Below are 22245 nucleotides of genomic sequence, written 5' to 3' on the forward strand. Positions count from 1 at the left end.
CAAGGTAACGCAGAGCGCGCTAACCACAGCGCCACCGCTCCCCTTATGTTATGGCCCCTCCTCACACGCAGACCACTCACACCGAAGCCCCGCCCCCTCACACACAGACCCCTCCCCCCGCACACAGGCCCGCCCCATCCTCACACAAGGCCCTGCCCCCTAACACACAGGCCCCTCCCCCCCACAGCCACCTCAGACGCAAGCTCCCCCCCCTTACATACAGGCCCGCCCCCTCACACAAGCTCCTCCCCCCCCGCCACCTTCCCGGCAAGCTCCTCCCCCGTCTCCACCACCTCCGCGGTTCCACGTGGGCCCAGCTGAAGGGGCAGTGGAGTTAAGCTCGCGGTGAGGCAGCTCCTCACCAGGTGAGTGGCGTGTGGCCGAGCTGTGGGTGGGTGAGTGAGTGTGGGCGAGTGAGGGTGAGCGGTGGCGCAGCGGTTAGCGCGCTGCGCTACGTACCCGGCGACCCGGGTTCGAGTCCCGCTCAGTGGTAGTTGAAGTTGTAGTTGTAGTGTCGGTGATGGTTGTTGGAGTGGTTGTTGATGCTGGTTGTTGTAGTGGCAGTAGTTATTATTGGTGATGGTAGTTGTAGTGGTAGTTGAAGTGTTGGTGATGGTTGTTGTAGTGGTTGTTGTAGTGTCGTTGATGATGGTTGTAGTGGCAGTAGTTATTATTGGTGATGGTAGTTGTAGTGGTAGTTGTCGTGGTAGTTGAAGTGTTGGTGATGGTTGTTGTATTGTCGTTGATGATGGTTGTAGTGGCAGTAGTTATTATTGGTGATGGTAGTTGTAGTGGTAGTTGTAGTGGTAGTTGTAGTGGTAGTTGAAGTGTTGGTGATGGTTGTTGTATTGTCGTTGATGCTGGTTGTTGTAGTGGTAGTAGTTATTATTGGTGATGGTAGTTGTAGTGGTAGTTGAAGTGTTGGTGATGGTTGTTGTAGTGGTTGTTGTAGTGTCGTTGATGCTGGTTGTTGTATTGGTAGTAGTTATTATTGGTGATGGTTGTTGTTGTGGTGATTGTTACTGGTAGTACAGTATTCGTGATGGTTGCTGTAGTGGTAAATATTATTTGGTTGTTGATGGTTGTCGTGTGAGTGATGGTCAGTATTAGTTGACAGCATACCACTCAGCACGCACGATTAACACCGCAACTAATTAACAATAAGGACAATTATTATGTCACAATTACCACCATCGCCAACGTAACCGATATTTTTGCCAGTCACGTACCGACTTTAATGACTGACTCTGTTATTTAATACACATTTTGTGAGGGAAATAAACTATTAAATCGATAAAAAATGTAACTAAAATCGCAAGGGTAAAAAAAAATAATTGTTAAAAAAAATAAACGGTTTGCTTGAGGTAAAGTCGAGTTCCCTCCAAAACGAATGATCCGCTGATGCCACTACCACTGCTGCATTTGGGAGTGTCGCACAAACCACATCACGTGAATAAGGACCATTGACCTGAAACGTCGTCTACTTTATATTTGTGCTATGAAGGAGGTCCGTTGCCTGAAACGTTGCCTACAGCGCAAACACACATGTATATGGGACCTTTTTGCCAGTATCAAAGTATGAAAAAAATATGAATGAGGGTTTTTTACCCCTTCTGTCAATAAAAACAGGAGGAGGTGTTAAGATATTCAAACACCAAACATAAACCTTTTGCAAGGGATCAAGTGCTGTAATGAACAACGCATACTCGTGTTGAACATGCAAACAAATATTCTCTGATATCAGTTCACTACAAATACTTTGTGTGTGGTTATTGGAGACTTGATACCTTGCGAAAGGCTTCTGTTTTTGGTGTTCGAACATCTCAACACCTAAATTTTGATTTAAAGCTTTCGTGACTGCAGTAATTCATATTCTTAGTTTTTTCGGTAAAGTCACGTGACTTTACCGAAAAAACTAAGAATATATCTCAACACCTGTTTTATTGCCAGAAGGGGTAGAGAACCCTAATTCTTATTTTTTCATACTTTGATCCTGGCCAAAAAAAGGTCCCGTTTTGTAGCTGCTTACCCCGAGCTCAAAGTGTCCCCGATACGTGTGGTGGCATTGTCCTTGTACTGTTCGCCTGTTTCGATTTAAAGCTTTCGTGACTGCAGGGATTCATCTTCTTGGTTCTTTCGGTAAAGTCACCACGTAGAAGGGAAACAATTAAACAATAAAACTAAAACATAAAATAAAATTCTCACGACGTTTCGGCTGCTTGTGTTGTGGCCGAAACGTCGCGAGATATTCATTTTATTATGTTGGTTCTTTCGGTAAAGTCACGTAGAAGGGAAACAATAAAACAATAAAACTAAAACATAAAATAAAATTCTCACGACGTTTCGGCTGCTTGTGTTGTGGCCGAAACGTCGCGAGATATTTATTTTATTATGTTGGTTCTTTCGGTAAAGTCACGTAGAAGGGAAACAACAAAATAATAAAACTGTAAAACAATAAAATTCTCACGACGTTTCGACAGCAACACAAGCAATCATCATCAGGTGTGAAACCACAGCAAGAAAAATATTGTTTTATATTTTTAACATTTTATTGTTTCCCTTCTACATGACTTTACCGAAAGGAACCAAGAATATGAATTCCTGCAGTCACGAAAGCTTTAAATCAAAACCAAGAAGATGTTCGCCTGTTGTTGCGTTCTCTGCTCTCTCACACTGGCGGTGAGACTGGGCCATGACCAGGGCAGCTGGGTCTGGTGTAGACCAATCATTTTCAAAGACAATGCCATCTATTATCACCAGAGCATGTTTGTTTGCATGTTCAACGCAAGTACTGTGTGTGTGTGTGGTTAATGGAGTACTTGATTCCTCGCAAAATGTTTCTGTTGGGTGTTTGGACATCTTAAACACCTCCTGTTTTATTGCCAGAAAGGGTAAAACCCACATTCTTATTTTTTTCGTACATATATTTTGACCGGTCTGCTCTGTACTCTACCCGTACATTTGCAATCCGCTGGCGAATGAAGTTGGCTAACTTATGCGGTTGTGGTTCGTCAATTGCACAGCCGTCAACCCAGACGGTTTACCCCGTCTTCTTGTACAGGGAAATTGAGTTTGCAGGTCCATACGGCGTACGGCCGTTACCAATACGGGCAACAAAACAAGTTTATTTTTTGCGTCTATTTGTGTTTCTCCCTTGTTATTGGACTTTGTAGGATGGACGTTGAGATTGGTAAGGGGCACAGGTTGACCAATAAGGTCTGAATTGGTCTGTATTAAGGTAGGGGGCACTGTTAAGGGATTGACAGGTGTGTCAATGTTCAACCCGAAGCTGGGGTCAACCCTCAACCTTGAACCTGATTTGACCTCTTCCCACGCAGAAGTTGAAATCCGTGGAGGCTGCCATTTCCCCCCCCCCCCCATTCGCTGGGACCTCTGTACGGTTAATAAGAACAATAATTAAAATGTATAAAGCACCCGTGAAGAAATCGTTCTCAGTGGCGCTGTGCGTGGCAAGGCGGAAAATAGTTTTAACAACAACCAAGTAAAGAAGAAAGGAGAAATGCGGTTTTAAAATAACTAAAGAGAGAAAGCAGCTAGCCCGTTACCCCATCTTTCTATATCTCCTGCTTTTCATAACCGGTTCGGCTTATGTTGACAGTGCGTGCGTCACAGCATGATGATGTATCGGGGCCCGCACATTGCCTAAAAAAAAAAATCCATGGAAGCGCTCACAGTTTCTCGGTCATCACTGGGTCTATCAACACACGATACCGGTTACCAGACCTGGGTAACCGGGCAATTCCTGCCACCTGGCAAACCGATGCCAATTCCCGGACAGGTTCCAAGCCTAATGGGTGGGTGAGTGGCTGAGTCGGAGGATGGGTGAGTGGCTGAGTCGGAGAGTGGCTGAGTGAGTGACCGAGTGAGTGAGTGGCTGGGTGAATAACTTGAGTGAGTGTCTGAGTGAGTGGCTGGGTGAGTGAGTGGCTCGGTGAGTGAGTGACTCAATGAGTGACTCGGCAAATGAAGGAATTGATGAATAAGTGAGTGAATGAATGGGTATGGTTGCCACCATATTCCATAGACCAAACCCACTACAGATCCCAATCCTCTGGGACTGTCCTGGTCTGACCTGCACAGATGGCAACTATAGCCCCCCCCCCACCAATTTGCTCTAATAATAACACTGAGGAGTTGTTGTGCGTAACAGTCAGTGACTTATTTAGTACAAGCGAGCCAGCTCTGCTGACATTGAAATTATGCAGTCCCAGAAGAGGGCCCTTTGGGCTGATGGGATGTGTAAAATGACACTTTGTTTATGTGGAGGGACCGCCATGTGAAGGAGGCACGTCTATTTGGTTATTTTAATTCACAACGATGTGAATTATTGTTTTAGGTCGAATGTAACCTAACCCTCACCCCCCGTCTCCACTCACCCCCGTGTGGCCCCACGTCTCCACTTACACCCACGTGATCCCACGTGGCCTCACGTCTCCCCTCACCCCCACGTGACCCCACGTCTCCACTCATCCCCACGTGACCCCACGTCTCCACTCACCCCCACGTGACCCCACGTCTCCACTCACCCCCACGTGACCCCACGTCTCCACTCACGCCCACGTGGCCCCACGTCTCCACTCACCCCCACGTGACCCCACGTCTCCACTCACCACCCGTGTCTCCACTCACCCCCACGTGTCCCCGTGTCTCCACTCGCCCCCACGTGACCCCGTGTCTCCACTCACCCCCACGTGTCCCCGTGTCTCCACTCACCCCCACGTGTCCCCGTGTCTCCACTCGTGCCCCCCGCTGCAGGTGTATAGTGAGGCCATGCCGTGGCGCGCCCTCCTGCTGTGGCCGGCCGTGCTGCTGCTGTCCCTGCTGCTGCGGCTCCTGCGGGGGCCCCTCCCCCCGGGGCTGGAGTCCCCCCGCCGGCTCCGTCTCCTGGAGGCGGCAAACCTGCTGCTCGCCAGCCTGGTGTGGCCTGCTGCCTCCCCTGCTGTCTCTCTCTCTCTCTCCCCTGCTGCCTCCCCTGCTGTCTCTCTCTCCCCTGCTGTCTCCCCTGCTGTCTCCCTCTCTCTCTCTCCTGCTGTCTCCTGCTGCTGTCCCCCACCCCTGCTGTCCCCCCTGCTGCCCCCCACCCCTGCTGTCCCCCACCCCTGCTGTCCCCCACCCCTGCTGTCCCCCACCCCTGCTGTCCCCCACCCCTGCTATCTCCCCCTTGCTGTCGCCCCCTGCTGCCCCCCCCATGCTGTCTCCCCCTGCCCCCCCCCGCTGCCCCCCTTGCTGTCCCCCACCCCTGCTATCTCCCCCTTGCTGCCTCCCCCTGCTCTCTCCCCCATGCTGTCTCTCCTGCTGTCTCCCCCTGACCCCCCCCCCGCTGTCCCCCTTGCTGTCCCCCACCCCTGCTCTCTCCCCCATGCTTGTCCTCCTGCTATCTCCCACCCCTGCTATCCTCCCCTGCTGTCCCCCCCTGATGCCCCCCCTGCTATCCCCCTCCTGCTGTCCCCCCTGTTGTCCCCCCCTGCTGTTTGCCCTGCTATCTACCCCCCTGCTGTCCCCCACCCCTGCTGTCCCCCCCCCCATGCTGTCTCCCCCTGCCCCCCCCCCCCCAGCTGTCCCCCTTCTGTCTCCCACCCCTGCTCTCTCCCTCATGCTTGTCCTCCTGCTGTCTCCCCCTGCCCCTCCTGCTGTCTCCCACCCCTGCTATCCTCCCCTGCTGTCCCTCCTGCTGTCCCCCCCCCCCCCCCGCTGTCTCCCATGGTCCTTTTGCGATTGAGTGGCGACTGCTCACGATGATCTTTCTCGGAGCATTCCATCTGCGGCTTAACAAGACAAACAAACCACGCAACACGCTCCATTTCAGTAACCACACCGCGTGGTCTTAATACTAGAAATACAACAGGCGACGTTTCGGGCAGCGACCCTTCTTCACAAGCAGGGGAACGTCGCGAACACAACCCACGGCTGACGGGGCATTGATGACGGCGTGATTCGCATTCGCACGCTCCCTCTTCTAGAAGTTTCATTGTCGCGGTCGCGGTCACACTCGGCTTTGCTCACGGCATTTTATTCCCTCCCACCCTCCCCCCCACCTCCCTCTCTCCCACCGTGACCCACCGTGACCCACCGTGACCCACCGTGACCCACCGTGACACGGCGATCGGAGTTTGCGCCCGATGGGCGCCGCGGCGTCTCACGGACTTGGGCCCCGTCCGGCGTAACGACGGACATCGCGTTCCGTCACCTTCGCCCTGACCCTCTGCACCCCACACCCACCCCACCCCCACCCCACCCCCACCCCACCCACACCCACACCCACCCACCCCCACCCCACCCACCCCCACCCCACCCACCCCCACACTCTCGCGCAGCGCTATCAGGAATAACAGATTATAACTCGACGCATTCCTTGCCGAGAACTGTGTGGCCTTAGAGAAAAAAGCATAGAATAGGCGACGTTTCTGGGGAAGCGTCACTTAATCATGGCACATCAAAGACTGTCGCCGGGCTGCCGTACAAAATCAAAACTGTGCTCACTCACTCACACTCGCTCACTCACACTCACTCACACTCACTCATCCATACAACGTCCTCACTGCCCCACTCACACTCGCTCACACTCACACTCACTCATCCATACAACGTCCTCACTGCCCCACTCGCTCACACTCGCTCACACTCACACTCACTCATCCATACAACGTCCTCACTGCCCCACTCACTCACACTCACTCACACTCACTCACACTCATCCATACAACGTCCTCACTGCCCCACTCACTCACTCACTCACACTCACTCACACTCGCTCACACTCACTCACTCACACTCACTCACACTCACTCACACTCACTCATCCATACAACGTCCTCACTGCCCCACTCACTTACTCACTCACTCACACTCGCTCACACTCACTCATCCATACAACGTCCTCACTGCCCCACTCACTCACTCAATCACACGCACTCACTCACACTCACTCACTCACCCAAACAAAGACCCCCCCGGTTCAGCCTTCAACAGACTGTAAGAGCAAGTGCTGTTAGCGAGTAGCACCTATGAAGGCCAGCACAGCACGGCACATGAGGGGGTGGGTGGCCACCACCACGCCTGGCCGCCTTTGTCTCCCGAGGGGCCATGTTTACGCACCTCACTAGGTACCCTATTTGAGGCTGAGTCGACCTCGGGGAGGCCCAGGACCGGTTCAGATAACCGTCACTGTTGTTGGCCGTGAGCGGGAATCTAACCCGGGGTCGCCGGGTTCGTAGCGCAGCGTAGCGGTTAACCACTGCGCCACCGCTCCCACACACACACACGCACACACGCACACGCGCTCGCACGCAGGCATGGCTGGGCTCCAGGCTGGGCTTGGGGAGCCAGGTGCTGCTCATGCGGCGTCTGCGGGAATCCGTGCTCCGCCCGTCGCACGCACGCCCAGACGACCCCGCGGTGGCCGTGCGCAACACGCGCATCGACGGGGTCCCCGTGCGCATCTACACCCCCCGGCGAGTGGCGGGGGGGGAGACGGCGGCAGGGACGCACCGACCGCGACCCACCATCATCTTCTTCCACGGCGGCGGATGGATGTTCGGCAGCGTGGGTGCGTGCACGCGGGCAGGGAGCTGCAGTGTAGCGGTTAGCGCGCTGCACTGCGAATCCGGCGAGCCGAGTTCGATCGCCGCTCACAGCCACCAACACCACGGTGGCGATTATCTGAACCGGGCCTTGGGTCTCCCCTAGATCGACTCGGCCTAAGATGAGTACCCGGTGCGATGTGTAAAACATCGCCTCTGGGGATGCAAAGGTGGTCGGGTGTGGTGTTGGCCACCACCAACCAGCTCGTGTGCCGTGCCGGCCTTTATAGGTGCTCGCTCACAGCGCTTGCCCCAACGGTCTCTTAAAGGCTATACGGGGGATCCTTGTGTGCTGTGTGTGTCTGGCTAAACACCCTTCACCTCTCCCCACTGGTGTCAGACTGCGTTGTGGTGAGTGACACCGTTGTGTGTTTTGAGCAATGCCATGGGGGGGGGGCAGGCTGTAGGCCGTTGGCAATCGGTCGATAACCCTCATGGTGCTCGCAGCCACCACAGCTGTTAACGGGGATCCGGGGAGGGGAGGTGGTGGGGGCTGGATGGCTGCAAGGGGTTGGTAACCCCCTCCACTAGGAATGTATTCAACAGACCCACAAAGAAAGAATGTGCCAGAGGCACCCGGGGGAGAGACCGGGGTCTGTAACATCTCCTCGCCACATTGTGTTTGGTGGAGCCAGGAGACTCGGAATCTTAATTTAGAATGGAGGAATCCGATGAGCTATTAAGCTCTTTTTCACAGATGTGCAGTATGAACCCCCCATCCCTCCTCGGGGTTCTTACAGAAACAACAACAGCAAATCACTGTTTGTGGCCGTATGGAACGTCCCAACTTTGTTGATGGAGGGGATGAGAGGCTGCCATCCCTCTGTCGGGAGCTGGACTGGTGACGCCTGGACCTTTGTGGACTACCGGAGATCCAGTAGATTGGTTCTGGCTCTAGCCACGGAGGATGAGCAGTTTGTACTTATCCAAAATAGAGATTTTTGTTTTGGTTAGATCGCGTAAATATAAATGTGTCGTGTAACCTGCCACCATCTGATACAGCCAATTAGTAATGTGACAAACTTTAACAATTAGCTGTGTCAGGTGGTGGCGGGTTTAACAATACATTTATATTTACGCGATCTAACCCATAAAAAAACAATTTTATGGAAAATATTGGTCTCGAAAGCCCAGTTTGTATTACGTTCTCAATTCAATCCTCTACTCGGAACAGTAGAACTTCAAACAACAGCGAGTAGCTCTTCTGAATAAAATAAACGAAGGGGGCGTGGGAGCCTGGTGGCAAGGTGTGGGAATCTGCGAGTCCCAGTCTGCTGTGGCCTAGCATGCCTCTTTAGTGGGGTCGACGATGATGATTATAATGATGATGGTGATGATAACATGAGCTTGTATGAATTGCAGACAGCTACGACCACGTGACAAAGTTTCTGGTGAAGCGCACAGGAGCTGAGCTGATATCCGTGGAGTGAGTACCTACAAAGACAAAGACACAGATCCCCAGTGTAGCCTTTGTGCGTGTGCAGTCATCGGCGGCTGGGCTGACATCACCGACACTGGCTACACTCAGTAACTCGGTTTAATCGAAACAAAGATCCCCCGTATAGCCTTTTCAGACCTTTTGGGGCAAGTGCTGTTAGCGAGCAGCACTCTGTGAAGGACGGCATGCCACACCGATAAAGAGGTGGGTGGCCAGGACCACGCCTGGCCGCCTTTGCTTCCCAAGTGCCGATGTTTTACACATCAAGCACTCATTTGAGGTTGAGTCGACCTAGGGGAGGCTCAGGACCGGTTCATATATTTGTCACTGGTGGTGACCGTGAGCGGGAATCAAACTCGGGCCGCCGGTTTGTTGCGCAGCGTGTTAACTGCTACACTCATACACGCGCACGCATGTACGTGCGTTCAGATGTATACGCACACATTAGCGTTCGGACACGCAGACACGCACGCACAAAGCACACGCATCATCACGTGTCTCCGTGCAAGACTCCACTTCTGACCTGTACTTTGTTTCTTCGTGCAGTCTCATATCGATGATGATGATAATGATGATAGCGATGATGGTGATTCCGTGTTATCTAAGCTAATCGATAATCCCAGTCTCACTTGTCTCACTTGCTCTGCTCTGGCCTCTCATCACTTCCTGTTTCATCTCATCCGGTATCGATTAAACACCAAAATGCTGAATATATGACCTGACAATCACTCAGTAGGGATCGCGCTCAGCAACAACACCGCCCTCCTACCGTGAACACTTGGCAGGACCCTCCTGCAAAAAGAGTCCTGAGACTCAGTGAGGCTTTTCCTGGGTAAACTAGCATGACAATAATATAATATGGTTCAACCTGGTCTCGTATTGTCCCAGACTTATCTGGTCTACTCTGGTCTCATCTTGTCCGGTGCCCATCTGGATTATTCATGTCATATGTGGTGGCGTAATGTGGTCCATCTGGTTTAAACTTCTCTTAGATTAATCTAATATGGTCTGATCTGGTGAAAGCTGGTGACATCTGGTCCCAGACTGATCTAATCTGGTCTCATCTGGTCCCGGACTTATCTTATCTGGTCTCATCTGGTCCTGGACTGATCTAATCTGGTCTCATCTGGTCCTGGACGTATATCTAATCCGATCTAATCTGCTCCCAGACTTACTTAATCTATCCCAGTCTGATCTAATCTGGCATCATCTGGTTCCCGGACTTATCTGACCTGGTCTCATCTGGTCCCGGACTGATCTAATCTGGTCTCATCTGGTCCTGGACGTATATCTAATCCGATCTAATCTGCTCCCAGACTTACTTAATCTGTCCCAGTCTGATCTAATCTGGCATCATCTGGTTCCCGGACTTATCTCATCTGGTCTCATCTGGTCCCGGACTTATCTGACCTGGTCCCATACTGATGTAATCCGGTTTCCTTCGGTCTCTTGCGATCCCCCTCTGGCAGGTACCGGCTGGCCCCGGAGCACCCGTTCCCGGTGCCGCTGGGCGACTGCGTGCGCGTGGCGCGCTCTGTACTGGGTGGCGGAACCGTGGGGGCGGCAGCGGCGGCTGGGCCGGTGGCGCTGTGCGGAGACAGCGCGGGGGGAAACCTCGCCACCGCCGTGGCGCTCACACTCGCCAGGGACGCCCGCACGGGACGGCGGGGCTTAGTGAAGGTGAAAGATGGCGTGAGTGCGAGGGTGAGAGGTTAGTGTGATTGAGCAATGGTGAGAGGGTGAGTGAGAGATGGTGTGAGTGAGACAGAAAATGATGATGATGATGTAAATGTAACGACACCGATGAGTTTTAAACAACACGCGCACAGACACGGCGGAGAAAAAGCACTCGGCCCTTTGCGGATTGTGCAAAACCATCGGCAGTTCCTGAAGAACTGCATAGTTGACCTTGTTGTCTTCGGCAATGATGAAAATAAACTTGAGCGACTGTGACCGAGCGAGACAGAGATAGACAACCATAGAACGGGGGTTTCCTCGTCATCAGGACTCATGAGCACAGGAGCAGTGAGTCACCAGAATCTGAATATATATACTGTAGGAATCCGATGAGCTATAAAGCTCGTTTTCACAGATGTCCAGTAAGGGCAGGTCAGAAAGTTACAAAAACAACAAACAACAATACAATAGCACGACATAGGAAAGGTAAGCAAGTCACAGAGAAAAAAAAAAGATATACATCTATGTTTAATTTTACCAGGTTAAAAACCCACTGAGCTATTAGCTTATTTTTCAGAGGACACCTGGCCATCACAAATGATAGCTCCAACGAATTGGCTTATCATCACGTGGACATATACAGCAGCGCTCACTGCTGCAGAGTACGCTTCTGGGAGGCGTCGTACGCTGTGGAGTCACCAGGCCCAAACCGTGGGGCCGACACTTGGCTCATGCCAACAATCATCGCGTCCAACTATACGCACTCCCAGGGGGTGTTAAACCAGTTCAACACCTAGTGTAGTGGGCTTTCACGGCCAATGTTATCCATCGTAGAGGGGTTTTTTTTTTTGGGTTAGATGGAGCAAATATGAATGTGTTATTAAACTAAAAACGTGTCAATTTAGTTACGCGTTCAGCACTAGCCGGTTGCGTGTTGGAGAGTAAACCCACCACGACGGTTTATGGTCCGAGCACCGTGGCGTTTCGCCGTTAATCGCAACAACAACAACAACAACAACCGGGCGCATCCGGCGATTAGCCAGAATTGTGGAGCCGTTTACTCGCTCGCTTGTCTCCTCTCTCTCGCCCCTCCCCCCACCGCAGCCCCTCCCCTCGGCCCAGCCGGTGGCGCTGGCGCTGCTCTACCCGTCGCTGCAGATGATCGACCTGAACCTGGTGTCGCACGCCCAGAGCGACTCGGTGCCGGTGCTGTCGCGCGCACGCACCGCTGCCTTCTGCCTCGCCTACATAGGGGCACCGCAGGTGCGGGGGGCGTTGGTGGGTGGTGGGAGGGGGAGGGGCGTCGCCGGTGTAGGGAGGGGGGCGCCGCAGGAGCGGGGGGCAGTAGGTGCGGGGGCGGGGGGGGGGCGCCGTGGGGTGGGGGGCGGGGGCCGTGGCGGGGGGCCGTGGCGGGGGCAATGGAGGTGGTGGGAGGCGGTGCCGATGTGAGTAGGGGCGGTGGAGGTGGTGATGGCGGTGGTGGTGGTGGAGGTGGTGTTGATGGTGGTGGTCGTGGTGGTGGCGGTGGTGGTGGAGGTGGTGTTGATGGTGGTGGTCGTGGTGGTGGCGATGGTGGTGGAGGTGGTGATGGCGGTGTGGTGGTGGAGGTGGTGTTGATGGTGGTGGTGGAGGTGGTGATGGCGGTGGTGGTGGAGGAGTCGGCGTTTCCCTTGGTACCACACACATCGTCGCACGCACCAGATCTGGCGATGGCCTTTGCGACGACCAAGATGGTGGTCGCACTGCTAGCCACCACATCCCTGATGATAACACAAACGGTGCTGCTGATGAATCAACTGGTGATGACGCTGCTGCTGCCGACGCTGCTGCCGCCGACGTTGCTGCTGATGACGCTGCTGCTGATGACGCTGCTGGTGATGACGCTGCTTCTGCTGGTGACGCTGCTGCTGGTGACACTGCTTCTGCTGGTGACACTGCTGCTGGTGACACTGCTGCTGTTGATGACACTGCTGCTGCTGGTGACACTGCTGCTGGTGATGACGCTGCTGCCGCTGTTGATGACGCTGCTGCTGGTGACACTGCTGCTGGTGATGACGCTGCTGGTGATGACGCTGCTGCTGGTGATGACGCTGCTGTTGATGACGCTGCTGCCGCTGTTGGTGACGCTGCTGCTGGTGATGATGCTGCTGTTGATGACGCTGCTGCCGCTGTTGGTGACGCTGCTGCTGGTGACACTGCTGCTGGTGATGACGCTGCTGCTGGTGACACTGCTGCTGGTGATGATGCTGCTGGTGATGACGCTGCTGCTGGTGACACTGCTGCTGCTGATGACGCTGCTTCTGCTGGTGACACTGCTGCTGGTGATGACGCTGCTGCCGCTGTTGATGACGCTGCTGCTGGTGACACTGCTGCTGGTGATGACGCTGCTGCTGGTGACACTGATGCTGGTGACACTGCTGCTGGTAACGAGGGCTGAGCGGCACTCACCGTTGCGCCCCTCCCCGGTAACCGCTCCTCGTCACGTGCCACCTAGCCCAGTCTTAACAGCGCCTCCCGCTGCTCCCGCAGGAGCTCGTGCCGGCCGTGCTGAAGGGGCTCCACAGCTCCCCGCGTCACCGCGCCGGCCTCCGGGCCCTCGTGCAGGAGGAGGAGGAGGAGGCGGCGGTGGCGGCGCAAGAGGGTGGAGAGGAGGGAGCGGCCCACGGGTTCACAGCCTCCACGCGCGAGGATCCCAGCGTGGGAAGGATGAGGAGGAGGATGAGGAAGATGAGAAGGTCTCAGCCGGGAGGCGTCACGCCGTGTCGGGTGCCCGGCGCCACCCACGGCGCCGTGGGTGACGCTGGCGGGAAGGCGTCGGAATATTACGCTGATGGAGGAGGTGTCGGTGGAGGAGGTGTCGGTGGAGGAGGTGTCGGTGGAGGAGGTACCGAGCGTGGCTTTGCCGGCTTCGCTAGTGGCATCGGCGAAGGCGGCTACGGTGTGTACGACACCCGTGATGATGATCGTGGTGTCGGTGGCGGCGGCGGCGGCAACACCACCAGTCTCGCCGCGGCCGACAGCGGCGCGGAGCGGCGGCCTCCCCCGGGCCTCTCCTCGGTGGCGCGCGCCTGCTTGGACCCCCTGCTGTGCCCGCTGGCGGTGGGCGACGGGTGGTTGCGCCGCCTCCCGCGCCGCCTCTTGGTGCTGAGCTGCGAGCACGACGTGCTGCGCGACGAGGCCCGGGCCCTGGCGGCACGCGCCCGCCGCTGCGGCCTGCACGTGACGCGGCACCACGCGGCCCACGGCTTCCACGGCGTCCTCAACTTCTACGGGAGGGACGAGCGGGGCGTGGCCGCGGGGTGGCCCGGCGGCGATGGCGGCGATGGCGGCGGAGTTGATGGAGGTCCCGTTCGTGACGGCGGCGATGGCGGCGGAGTTGATGGAGGTCCCGTTCGTGGCGGCGGCGATGGCGGAGCCGATGGCCGTGTTCGGGGTGGCGGAGTCGGTGCGGTTGATGTTCACGGCGACGACGACGATGGCAGCGGTGGCGGCGGACGCACTCGCACCCGTCACGTCGCTGCCACCAATGACAACAACCCTGCTGCTGCTGCTGCTGATGATGATGATGCCGACGACGACGACGATGACGATGAATCCTCCGACCGTGCTGCTGATGACGACGATGACAGTGACGACGACGACGACGACGACGACGGAGGAGGTGGCGGCGGCGACGGTGCCGAGCGGCCTCCGAGCAGCGGGCCGTGCTGGCTGTGCGCGTGGTTTTGGCCAAGTCCCGTGTGCTGGCTCTGCTCGCGGCCCATCATCGCCTTCCGCTGCGGCGAGGAGGCCCTGGAGGCCACGGCCGCGTTCTTGCGACGCAGCCTGGCGGCCGCGGTCAGGCACAAAAAGACAAAGTGAACGGTGGCGGCAGCGGGGAGGAGTGGGGGGGTTGGGGGGGCCACGATCGACCTCGACCCTTGCATCGATCCCGGACGACGCCGGTGCTGACGGCGGTGGAACAGTTGCGACGCACGGGCCGTCTGGCAGGGTCATCATGATGATGATGATGATTCAAGCACCGCTACCAACGATCACAACACCCTCGTTGATCTCCGACTCAAGTTGGTTTGATGGACACAAAGTGAACGGAATGTGTTCTGCTCCTGCGCACGGCGGCGTTCGGCAGCATCGGCAGCATCGGCGTTGGTGTGGTTCAGGAGCTCCACGGCCAATCTCGAGGCCTGCTGCTGCTGCTGCTGCTGGTCAACGACGAGAGAGCTTCAAGCAGAGAGAGAGTTTGCGTCGTTTCGCCGTTTCCACTCCTCCTCCTCCTCCTCCTCCGTCTTTGAAGGAGTGCAGACCCACGGTGCTGGGTGCTGTTGCTGCACGGGCTGTGGCTTTCATTTTTTGCCTTCTTGAAGGAGGCGTGGAGCAGCATCGGCCTGCTGCGCCGGGCGAACGAATCAAATTTCCAGCGATTGCAACACTGGTGCCTTGCCTTGACTGTGACGTCATTGCATTTATTTTGACGTCGTTGCCTTGATGTTGACGTCGACACTTTGCGACGTCGTCGTCTTAATTGTGACGTTGCATTGTCACGTCGTCGCGTTGGTTGTGACGTCATCACCTTGATTGTGATGTCGCCTTGATCTTGACGTCGCGTTCATTTTGCCGTCGTCGCGTTGATTGTGACGTCATCGCCTTGATTGTGATGTCGCCTTGATCTTGACGTCGCGTTCATTTTGCCGTCGTCGCGTTGATTGTGACGTCATCGCCTTGATTGTGACATCACTTTGATTGTGACGTCATTGGATTCATCGTGACATCGCGCTGATCTTGACGTCGCCTCGTCGATCTTGACGTCGTCTCGTTGATTGTGACGTCATTGGCTTCATCGTGACATCGCGCTGATCTTGACGTCGCCTCGTCGATCTTGACGTCGTCTCGTTGATTGTGACGTCATTGGCTTCATCGTGACATCGCGCTGATCTTGACGTCGCCTCGTTGATCTTGACGTCGTCTTCGTCGATTGTGACGTCGTCTCGTACGTTGAACTTCTTTGGCACCGTACGTTGGCCAATCACGCTCATGAGATTGTGACGTGGGCGTGGCCCGGCGGCGGTGACCCCGTCGATGTGGGGTTCGCGATTCCACGATGCCACGATGCAAGCACCACGATGACCGCATCGTCAATCGGCCGCGTAGAATATTCGCGACCGTTATAAATGAATTTGTATTCCCGGACGGCATACGCGGTACGCAGAAACTTAATCGAATGATCGAGACTTACGAATCGACGTCCCCCGCCCCCCCCCCCCCCCCCCGATTCACCTTCACATTATGTGACCTCGTACTGTATAGTAAAGTCACGTAGATAGTTACATTTCGATTTAAAGCTTTCGTGACTGCAGGGATTCATCTTCTGGGTTCTTTCGGTAAGGTCACGTAGAATGGAGATAAAATAATAATAAAAAAATAATAACAATAAAATTCTCACACAAGTCCTGTTTCTTCACCTGAGGAAGGCTACTTGTGTTGTGGCCGAAACGTCGTGAGACTTTTATTCTGTTATTATTATTTTTTTAAATTTTATCTCCATTCTACGTGACTTTATAGAAAGAACCCAGAAGGTTATTTTTTTGTTATTTTCTTTGAACCTATCTACGTGACTTTACCGAAAGAGCCAAACAATCTGAATTCCTGCAGTCACGAAAGCTTTAAGTCGAGATTTAAACACCCCCAGATTACGCGAATTTGCGTTTACGCGGGTGGAGGGGGGGGGGGTACACGGAACCTAACCCCCACCACGTACTCCGAGACCTCACCGTGATCTACGCCGATATCGCGATAATCGTCACGCCGGGCGTTTGACGCGTGTTGTGAACAGAAATTACATCCACCATAGTTACCGCACGTCCGTGATTCCGGGGCCTGTGGGTTCATCATCATCATCATCAGCAGCAGCAGCCATGATCAATCCACTGCTGAATGAAGGCCTTTCTTTCCCTACAGTCACCGTCGCCTCTCACCTTCCTGGGCTGTTACGGTCTGCCCAGTAGATGCGTTTAGTCTCGTTTGTGTGTTGCTTAAACGTTTGTTATTATTGTTGTTATTGTTGTTTTTATTTGTTAGTCAAATCTGTAAAATTGGGGGGGGTGGGGTGGTTGGAAAGAATCCCCGTCACAACAGAAACGTGTGTGTGGTGTGTTGCTTTAGTTGCTATTGTGTTCATATTCTTGGTTCTTTCGGCAAAGCCACGTACATAGAAAACAAAAAAATAAAGGCAAAAAATCCACGACGTTTCGATCGCAACACAAAGCGGTCTTCATCGCCTGATGAAGACTGCTTTGTGTTGCCATCGAAACGTCGTGGGTTTTTTGCCTTTATTTTTTGTTTTCTATGTACGTGGCTTTTACCGAAAGAACCAAGAATATGATTTCCTGCATGCACGAAAGTTTTAAGTCTAAAAATGTTATTGCGTTGTTATTGTGTCGTTCACACCCCCCATTTAGACTGAAAGCCGAGGGGGCCGGGTGGTGGCGCAGAGGTCAGGGACGCGGAGCCGGCTCCGCTGGGATCCTGGGTTACAGTCCGGGTTTCCGCCCCAACCACAGCGATCACACGGGGTATCTCAAGTGCAGTGACTTGATGGTCTCAGCCCGGTCGCCAATGACTTTCACAGAGACCCATAGACTCGCATAGAGAACCATAGACGCACATAGCGAGCCATAGACCTGTACAATCACATAGACTCGCATAGAGACCCATAGACTTACACAGAGACCCATCGACTCGCATAGAGACCCATATACTTACACAAAGACCCATCGACTCGCATAGAGACCCATCGACTCCCATAGAGACCCATAGATTCACAAAGAGACCAATAGACTTGTACAGAGACCCACAGACTAGCATAGAGACCCATAGACTCGCATAGAGACCCATAGACTCCCAAAGAGACCCATAGACTCGCATATAGACCCATAGAGTTGTATAGAGACCCATAGACTCGCATAGAGACACATCGACGTGAGTTGTGATTAAACCGGGTTCTCAAGAGTTGTATAGAGACCCATAGACTGAGACCCGTAGACTTGCATAGAGACCCATAGACTCGCATCGAGACACATAGACGTGAGTTGTGATTAAAACGGGTTCTCAAGTACAGTGAGTTTATCGTCTCGGCCTGGTAACCAATGACTGCACACACAAAAATATACATCTCGGAAGAGGTTGGAGCTACCCACACTTTACCCTACAGCACGCGACACGGGGGGGTGGTGGGCTGATTCAAGAGGCTCGCCCCAGTGTTTCGGCTACCGCGACGGGAGGAGAGGATAGGAATCGTCCCCCTAACCATTATCTAGCCGGCCGTTTGTAACCTCCACGCCTCACCCTCGGTTACAAATGGGGGGGGGGGGGGGGGTAGAAATGCCCCTTTGAATCCTCCCTAACACTAGCAGCAGCAGCCTGGATGTCTTATTTAGCCGTTGGAGGTTTTATTTACGATTATTTACCCGGGGAAAACCTCGCCGAGTCTCAAGACTCCTTTTTTTTATCGGGAGGATCCTGTCAAGTTTTCGCAGCGGGGAGGGGGGTGGGGGCGGCGGACGGGATATTGGCCATGTGTAATCCCAATCGGGTAATTTGCCAACAAAAACTAAATTGGAAAAATTAAGAGCCGGTGGCGATGCCGTCGCACCGCGGCCCGACTCTTGGGAGCGTCGTCGCGGGCTCTCCAATCGTCCACGGTTTGTCAGTACCGCAGTATTAATCCAGGGCGGCCCCTGGATTCCAACCGCGAACCTCTGCGATAAACGAGAGTGGGGGCGAGCGAGCGAGCGAGCGCTCTCCGGCTGGGTCAGTAGAGGGCAGCAACTTCTGAACCAAGCCGCCGCTGACTCGAGTGAGAAGAGTTGGCACGCGAGAATTTCAGCTTTAACACCGATTAAGCAGTAGGCTTTCGCGAACAATATTATCCGCAATAGAGGGTTGTTTTTTTTTGGTTAGATGGCGTGAATTTACAATGTGTCGAGTTGTAAATGTTGTGGTGTGTTTACTCTACAACCCACAACCGGCTGTTTGCTGTGCTCGTGACGAATTGGCACCTTTTTGTTTACGTGACAAACCTTAACAAATTGGCTGTATCGGGTGGTGGCGGGCTTAACGACACATTGCATATTTACGCGATTTAACCGATCCATCGTCTTGTCCTCCTCGTGCGGAGGGGAAATTGGTGCGGTTCAGGACTGAGGCGAATGCCGCTGCTATGGCCTTGCCCGGTATCCGGGGCGAATGTCAATTTAACACCAGTGCTCTGTTCATAATAAAGGCGTTACGGGTTAGATCTCACGTGAATATAAATGTGTCGTTAACCCGCCACCACCACCACCACCCAGCACGGCCAATTAGTCGGAATTGTCGCGTAAACAAATTGTGCCAATGAGTTACGACTCCAACACACCGGCTGTGTGTTGGAGAGTAAACACGCCACAACATTTACTATGTGAGTACAACGTCTACATAATTACATTCTGGCAAATCGCCTGATGAAGCTGGTTGTAATCACCAGCGAGTATTCAATTCTGGAAAATCGCCTGATGAAGTTGGTTGTAATCACCAGCAATTATTCCATTATGGAAAATCGCCTTATGAAGCTGGTTGTAATCGCCACCGAATATTCAATTATGGAAAATCGCCTGATGAAGCTGGTTGTAATTACCAGGGATTATTCAATTCTGGAAAATCGCCTGATGAAGTTGGTTGTAATCACCAGCGAGTATTCAATGATGGGAAATCGCCTGATGAAGCTGGTTGTAATCACCAGCGAATATTCAATTCTGGGAAATCGCCTGATGTAGCTGGTTGTAATCACCAGCGAAACGTCGTACTCAAATTATAAATGTGAGGTTTACTCTCTTTTTAACACACTGGTGTGCTGAAGTAGCAACTAATTGGCACGTTTTGTTTACGTGACAAACCCTACTAATTTGCTCTGTCGGGTAGTAGTGTGTTAACGACACAGTTATACTTCCACGCTCTAACCCAACAAGAAAAACTTTATTATGAACGGGGCAGAACTGCCCAGAAACCCTGGCTGACGGGAAGGAGGCGTTCAAGGCGAGGTGAGAGAAAGCGGCAGTACCACTCTTCACCGTTTACAACATCCCACGTCCGAGACTAATGGGGCCCCGAAGTGACGAGATGTTAACCCCCCTCTCGACCTGGCATGTCGGAGTGCGGTGGGTTCTACCCCAACGCCTGTATAGTTGGAGTTTGCATGCTTTCTCTCCGTGGTCGCGTGGATTTTTCTCCGGGTCCTTCCGGTTTTTTTCCCCCCCTCCGCATTTAGAATCAACATCACGCGTTTAGAGTAATTGGCTACTATGCATCTCCACGTGATGACGAGCCACTTTGTTGAGGCTATCATTTGTGATAGCCAGGTCACTTCTGCCATAGAGCTACGTAGCTCAGTGGGCCTTACCTAGTAAAATGAAATAAAGTAAAAGTTTAGTTCACAATAGTACCGGAATGTCAACAGGTAAACACCACTGCTTGCGCCGCATGGCATCGCTGTCGTAGAGAGACAGAGCAGACGACTCAGAGGCTCCAGGAGGAGGTGGATGAACCACAGACGAGAGAGAGAGACAGAGTAGACAACTCAGAGGCGCCAGGAAGAACCACGGACGAGCAAGGAAGGCAGCAGCGGCAGCAGCCACGCGTTGAGCTGGTGCCAACAGTTGCTTAAGCTCTGCGGTCCCCTCTATATACGAAGGTATTGCGGGCCAATTGCTGAGTGTGTATTATACACGTGGGAGGAAACCTGAGTGTCCGGAGACACGTGTTCGAGCGAGGGGGAAACGCTGTATCCCACACACGGAAGAGGTGGGAAGCCCGCGTCGTTGCTCTGCCGTCTTCGCATGGCGAGTCGGGGTACGGCTCCTCGACTTCCTCGGTGCTCACGGGAAGAAGGGAGCTTAGCACCATCGGTGCGGTGATCCACCAACCCCTCGTTGCTCATGCCTCCACGCGGTGCAGGACTACAGGCAGCCACGTGCATCACACAGCCATCACCACCGCCCGAACTTTTTTCCAAGGGTTCGGGAACCGTGAGGCGTGGCATGGGTGAGTGGTGGTGTCGTGTTTTAACACCCAGTCGTCGGATTTCACGACCAATATTCATAATGAATGGATCGTTTTGGGGTTGGATCGCGTTAACATATACAATGTGTCGTGAACCCGCCACCACCCGACAGTCAATATGTAAGGTTTGTCACGTGAACAAAACGTGCCAATGAGTTACAACTTCAGCACACTTGGTTGTGCTGCAGAGTAAACCCACAACACGCCTCGACACGACGCTCGCCAGCGCATTTGTCAGTGACATGTGTGTGACCTTAAAAAGAACAACAATATAATAGGCGACGTTTCGGGTAACGGCCCAATTGCGATGAATAAGGGTAATTTACTCTCGTACACATCAACAGTTTTCTCCCACACCCAGTTCTATCCGACTCAAAAAGGACCATTGCCTGAAACGTCGCCCGACTATATCGTTTTCCTTAATGAAGGCCGCTCACGCACCACACGCACGCACGCGCGCTTTGCCTGTTAATTGGGCGCGCGCACCACCGCCCAACGCTGCATCGCCCCATAATAATGTGTTTACATAAAGAGAGTCGCGGTTTGGACTCCTGCCTGGATGTTGAAACCTGCTTCACGCAGCAGTAGGGGGCAGCCCTCTCCCAGCTGCCCCGCCCCCTAGTTAGTAGTCCACTCCCAGCTGCCCCGCCCCCTAGTTAGCAGCCCTCCCAGCTGCCCTGCCCCCTAATTAGTAGTCCCCTCCCAGCTGCCCCGCCCCCTAATTAGCAGCCCTCCCAGCTGCCCCGCCCCCTCCCCCCGTTACTCCGCGCTCGAGCCGGGATATATTTTTGTTTGTAATTCTCATGGCTGGAATTTGGCTTCCTTCCGTCGCGGAATCGAACTCGAGCCACGGGCCTCATCGTGCGCCCGCAGTCATCGGTGGCTGTGCTGACATCAGCGACACTCGGTTAGCCCGGTTCAATCTGAACCGAATATCCCCCGTGTAGCCGTGAGCGAGCATCACCTGTGGGAGGTGGGTTTGGGTGGCCACAGCACCACGCCCAACCCTCGTGGCGATGTTCACACGCCGCACCAGGTTACTCATTTGAAGATAATCGTCACCTGACGTTGACCGTGAGCGGTGAATCGAACTCGGGTCTCTGTCGGATTCGTGGTGCAGGGCAGCGCGCTAACCGCTGCGCCACCGCTCCCCGCGGCCAGGGTGACGTCACCAGTGCTGTTAGCGAGCACCTATTAAGGCCAAATAATAAATTACTATTTAAAAATGAAGCTCAACGCATTCGTCAGTAACAGTGTGTGTGTGGCCTGAAACGGAATAAATATAAAATAGGTGACGTTTCGGGCAATGGTCCTTTTTCATGGCACAACAAGAAGCTGTTGGTAGCACCTGATGAGAATTACATTGTAAATGTTTCTTTGATGTACAGATATTAATTTAAGGCCGACACGGCACACAAATGGAGCGGGGGTGGCCAGCAC

General features: G+C 53.8%; 1 protein-coding gene across 1 annotated transcript; it reads left to right on the plus strand.

The window, feature by feature from the left end:
* Positions 1 to 253: 253 nt before the first annotated feature.
* Positions 254 to 22035, plus strand: LOC116951369 (uncharacterized). Its single transcript, XM_032969900.2, has 7 exons — positions 254 to 365; positions 4777 to 4938; positions 7312 to 7567; positions 8964 to 9027; positions 10509 to 10719; positions 11821 to 11979; positions 13246 to 22035. Exons 2-7 carry the CDS (start codon positions 4792 to 4794, stop codon positions 14575 to 14577), a joined length of 2169 nt encoding a protein of 722 aa, XP_032825791.1. The 5' UTR covers positions 254 to 365; positions 4777 to 4791; the 3' UTR covers positions 14578 to 22035.
* The last annotated feature ends 210 nt before the right edge of the window (positions 22036 to 22245 follow it).

The sequence above is a fragment of the Petromyzon marinus genome, chromosome 43 (genome assembly GCF_048934315.1).
Source record: "Petromyzon marinus isolate PM22_M1 ecotype Great Lakes invasive population chromosome 43, UKy_Petmar_22M1.pri1.0, whole genome shotgun sequence".
Taxonomy (NCBI): Eukaryota; Metazoa; Chordata; class Hyperoartia; order Petromyzontiformes; family Petromyzontidae; genus Petromyzon; species Petromyzon marinus.

What these genes read in the sequence shown, in the direction of transcription:
- LOC116951369 (XM_032969900.2), top strand. Translation starts at nt 4,792, where the DNA reads ATGCCGTGGCGCGCCCTCCTGCTGTGGCCGGCCGTGCTGCTGCTGTCC. An exon ending in ACCTGCTGCTCGCCAGCCTG is followed by an intron (nt 4,939 to 7,311) that starts GTGTGGCCTGCT and finishes GCTCGCACGCAG; the next exon opens with GCATGGCTGGGCTCCAGGCT. An exon ending in ATGGATGTTCGGCAGCGTGG is followed by an intron (nt 7,568 to 8,963) that starts GTGCGTGCACGC and finishes TATGAATTGCAG; the next exon opens with ACAGCTACGACCACGTGACA.